The sequence below is a fragment of the Salvia hispanica genome, unplaced genomic scaffold, assembly GCF_023119035.1.
Source record: "Salvia hispanica cultivar TCC Black 2014 unplaced genomic scaffold, UniMelb_Shisp_WGS_1.0 HiC_scaffold_1382, whole genome shotgun sequence".
NCBI lineage: Eukaryota > Viridiplantae > Streptophyta > Magnoliopsida > Lamiales > Lamiaceae > Salvia > Salvia hispanica.
The window spans coordinates 10261-14637 of record NW_025951674.1 but is presented as its reverse complement, the minus strand read 5'-3'; the positions used below and the strand labels follow the sequence as shown (position 1 = coordinate 14637).

Below are 4377 nucleotides of genomic sequence, written 5' to 3'. Positions count from 1 at the left end.
TGGGGGTTTTTATTCATCATTAGATGGCGAATGATAGCTTGTAAATTTGGGAAATTTTTAATTTCAATTAAAAATTAATGTAAAGTCTAATTTCAACCCAATTTTGTAACTAGTGTTAAATTTAGCTTGTTTGTGACAAAAGAAAATTTTAAATTTATTTTAATTTTTTAAATTTTGGATACAAACTTTTTTCTACTGGTGATCAAACTCCAAATTAATACTATTTGTTGTGTAGACCAATCACAATGCTTCAAAGAATTTGATTTACATTACCACTTAATGTCTCGTTCGAGAGTATTCGCCAATGAGATTTGCTTTGATATTTATACTTTTAAAATTTTGAAAATGTCTTATAAGAGTACTACTATGGTTAAGTCACTAAGTCACTAAGTCACTATCATGTTGAAACAATGCTCGAACGAGCTGCTGCTTCTTCGGTGTCTAAAAGAATATTTTGCAGCTGTAACCGTGAGGCGGCTCTGATGTCAAGTATGGTAGGCGGCATAGTTTGTACAGATCCATGAAGCTCAACTAAGTCGAAGAATTCTTGCTTGGTTAAGCTCTTCTTCTCCACGAGCCTGTCCACAACGGCATCCAAAAGCTCACGGTTTCTCCCAAGAATCTGCATGAACAAAGTCTTAATATCTTTCCCACAGACATGAAAGAAATGGTGAATCTCTTCACATAGTACCGTTTTTTGCACGTCAAGGATTCGCAGCGCCTCTGAATCAATTTCCTGAAAATCAAGATTTTGTATGTTGGGCGTTGTACAATCACTGAAATCATATAACATCTCGGTTTCTTTGCTTTTATGACCGCGAGATATGAAAGGAAACTTACATCAATTCTATCTTCTGTCCAGAAACTGTTCAAGCCAAAATACTTCTCGGAAAGACCACCAAGCACTAAGGTTCGTGCAGCAGATCGAGCATTATCGGCCGTCTCCGCCCAGATGGTACTCAACTGAGTAAATCAATTCAACAATAGGACCATCAGAAACAAAATTCCAGATACTGGACAATACTCGGGTAACTTATACCGGTTTATTAAGAACAGAATTGTATATTTGAAATTCATTTCCAAAATTAAATATGAATGATCGAAAGTTGGGGTCTCGTTACCTGATTTTCCCCATACCAGAGTTCGTCTGCTGCACGTGGAGCAAGTTGGACAGTGATGTGATCCAAGAGAGACTGCCGGCTGAAAACAAATTGAATCAGCAAGTGTAGCAGAACTTCAAATTTGATTATAATTGAAAGGGGAACTACCTCAACATTCCTTCCTTAAATTTAATATGGTCCATCTTTAGGCGGACATAACCTAAATCTCTTCCAGCTCTTGGAGAAATCGTCACCTAAAACGAAAAAAAAAACGATAGTACTTAAGAAATTCCCATTTCATTAACAGAAATTAATAAAAGTGCTGCTAGGCAAAGATCATAACATACAAACTCGATATTTCTGAGATCCGGGAAATTGACAGCAACTATGGCCATTGCAGCTTCATTTATAGCTACTTGCCTCCAGATCTCGGGGCTTCTCTCTCTTTTGTCAAGCATGCCTCTTTCTTCTATTTGTGCAGCTTGTAACAAATCATCAGTAGTAATCTGTCATGAGCGCGTCAAACAAATTTGCAATTATGGAACCATTGATGATGATAAAACACAAACAAAAGACAGGCATATAAATATTCCATATAAGAACTTCGACTCGCACATGACAAACTAACAATCTGTGCCTATTTTAGCAGCGAGGAATGGCCAGTGAAGGTTTTCAAGTGAAATACCTCTGTTCTTTCATCGCGCATCATGTTGATAGCAGCAACCTCGATAATGTTGGCCAGCTCAGCACCAACCATTCCATCAGTCATAGTCGCAACAGCCAAATAATCCACATCAGGGGCCATTGGTTTCTTCCTAGCATGAACCTGAGACCAAACAGTGAGACCGCGTAGACCAATTGAAAGTACTGCTGATGGAAGGCAACAAACCGCACCTTCAGAATTTCAACACGGCCAATCAGTCCAGGCTTGGGTATGTGTATTTTCCGGTCGAACCTCCCTGGTCTCACAAGTGCTGCATCCAAAATGTCTGGCCTGTTTGTAGAAGCAATGGTAATGACTTCTCCTCTGCCTTCGAACCCATCCAGGCATACAAGAAGCTAGAGGATCGGTAAGGGATTTTATATAAGAGTCGAATCAGACCATTATTGTGTCACAACTATAAGCAATCAAATATGTGCAAGAGACCTGATTTAAAGTAGCATCACGTTCTTGCCCACCAGACCCCTTAATCAAACCACGTGCCCTTCCAACAGCATCCAGTTCATCGATGAAAACAACAGATGGAGCCTGCAAATGCACGATTCACTCACATCACATCACTTCCACAAATATAAGCTCTGTGTAAGTAAGAAAACAACAATGCATGGTCTTTGATGAGCAAATGTAGTCAGAATCTCATAGTAAAAAAAGGAGCAAATATTAGAATTAATGAGCAAAGAGAGTAAACATGTTCTGATCTTTCAACGAACTTATAAGAAATGGTAAGGCACTCAAGAACCCCCACCTAGCTCAAAGGTGGAATCATAACAAAATACTCCTATTAGAATTAAGGAATCGAGTATCAAAAGCATTCCACATTCTGACTAGTAAACCTATTTGCTTGATCCAATGAAGTCCAACAATTGCCATAATCAGATAAAAGGAATTGAAATCTCACATTGTCCCTTGCTTCTTGATAGAGCGCTCGTACACGAGAAGCACCAACTCCCACATATATTTCGACAAACTGAGATGCAGATATGGAGAAGAAGTTTACACCTGCCTCACCAGCAACAGCTTTTGCTAATAATGTCTTCCCCACTCCAGGAGGGCCACAAAGAAGTATACCACCTGACGTATTCCAACCCAACATTAGGCAACATATATTTCTACTTCCTAAACCGAATTGTTGCACAGATCATATATTCTTCACATCTCAGAACCTAATGCCTAGTCAATTTTTTTTAATATGAAAGAATCACAATAAGATTAAAACAGAACTAATCATAAGTTGATGGCACTGAAGCTTCATGATCTGTAACCCCTAGATTCATGTACCTCTTGTTAGCAACAAAGGAAGCTCATCAAGAAAGAGTTTTGAAGAAATAAGTTTTGCACCAAGACCAAGATAGCTAGTGATGTACCCACAAGGAAACCACACAACTAAATTTGCTTTATCATTCACCTATCTGTGATGGCCACGTTCCAGACAAAATTCAGAAATTCGAACATCTTTACTAAATAAACTGGAAAACGAGAACACATACACATAAGATTACTTCATTATAGCATCCTGACAATTTTATATACTACTATTACATCCTAGCTAAAAACAAGTCAAACGAGCCCAAGCATATAACACATTATCAAATCATAGTGATATACTGGAATTGCATATTTAGATAGGTTATTAATCTGAAGCTATATTTACGTACTCATATACAGACCATTGTAGATACATTATATTACTCATCTCATGGCCCATGGACTTTGGAGTAGTAAAGAAAGACCATGATACAGCAGAGATAACTAATTCAAACTGAATTCCCATCTCATCACCAACTGTAAAATCTCCAATTATAACCATGTAATCATTTGTTTACCTTGAATAAACACAAAAGGAGTAACTACATCCATCATCACAAAATTAATCTTACTATTTCACCGTACCATGAATCTCTATACGGATTAGATCATTAGATTATCATAGAAACTGCATATTATCAATAATTCCCATCCAAATCAGCATTCCTCTTTCTTCTATTTGTGCAGCTCTTGTAACAAATCATCATTAGTAATCAGTCACGAGTACATAAAAAATTTCACAATCATGGAACTATCCCTGATGAAAACTAAAAAGCACAAATAAAAGACGGGCAGATAATATTTCATAAAATAACTTCAACTCACATATGACAAAAACTGACAATCTGTGCCTATTTTAAGTATTACTGACAACAATTAACAGCGAGGAAAGGCTATTGAAGGCCTTCAAGTGAAATACCTCTGTTCTTTCATCGCGTATCATGTTGATAGCAGCAACCTCGATAATGTTGGCCAGCTCAGCACCAACCATTCCATCAGTGATAGTGGCAACAGCCAAGTAGTCCACCTCTTGTTAGCAACAAAGGAAGTTCATCAAGAAAGAGTTCGGAAGAAGTAGGTTTTGCATCAACACCAACTGTGTTCCCACAGGGAAACCACACAACTAAATTTGTTTGTTCATTCACCTATCTGTGATGGCCACGTTCCAGACTAAAATTCAGAAATTCGAACTTCCTTACTAAATAAACTGGAAAATATGAACCTATACACCTAAGATTACAGCCATGTAAT

At 37.6% G+C, this 4377-nt stretch overlaps 1 protein-coding gene across 1 annotated transcript; it reads right to left on the bottom strand.

The window, feature by feature from the left end:
- Positions 1-297: 297 nt before the first annotated feature.
- LOC125198352 (probable inactive ATP-dependent zinc metalloprotease FTSHI 2, chloroplastic) lies at positions 298-4117 on the bottom strand. The gene is made up of 11 exons (XM_048096712.1): positions 4046-4117; positions 3100-3226; positions 2720-2892; positions 2248-2349; positions 1995-2159; positions 1786-1926; positions 1448-1606; positions 1269-1354; positions 1122-1200; positions 841-963; positions 298-736 (listed from the first exon to the last, which is right to left on the bottom strand). The coding sequence occupies exons 1-11, from the start codon at positions 4115-4117 to the stop codon at positions 398-400; spliced, it is 1566 nt and encodes a 521-aa protein (XP_047952669.1). The 3' UTR covers positions 298-397.
- Positions 4118-4377: the final 260 nt, after the last annotated feature.

Bases quoted from the DNA above. Each gene is read 5' to 3' on its own strand.
- LOC125198352 (XM_048096712.1), bottom strand. From the start codon at position 4,117: ATGGTTGGTGCTGAGCTGGCCAACATTATCGAGGTTGCTGCTATCAAC. The intron at 3,227-4,045 runs GTATTTCACTTG...CATCACAGATAG, and splicing joins TACGCGATGAAAGAACAGAG to GTGAATGATAAAGCAAATTT. The intron at 964-1,121 runs GTAACGAGACCC...TGATTTACTCAG, and splicing joins TCTGGTATGGGGAAAATCAG to TTGAGTACCATCTGGGCGGA.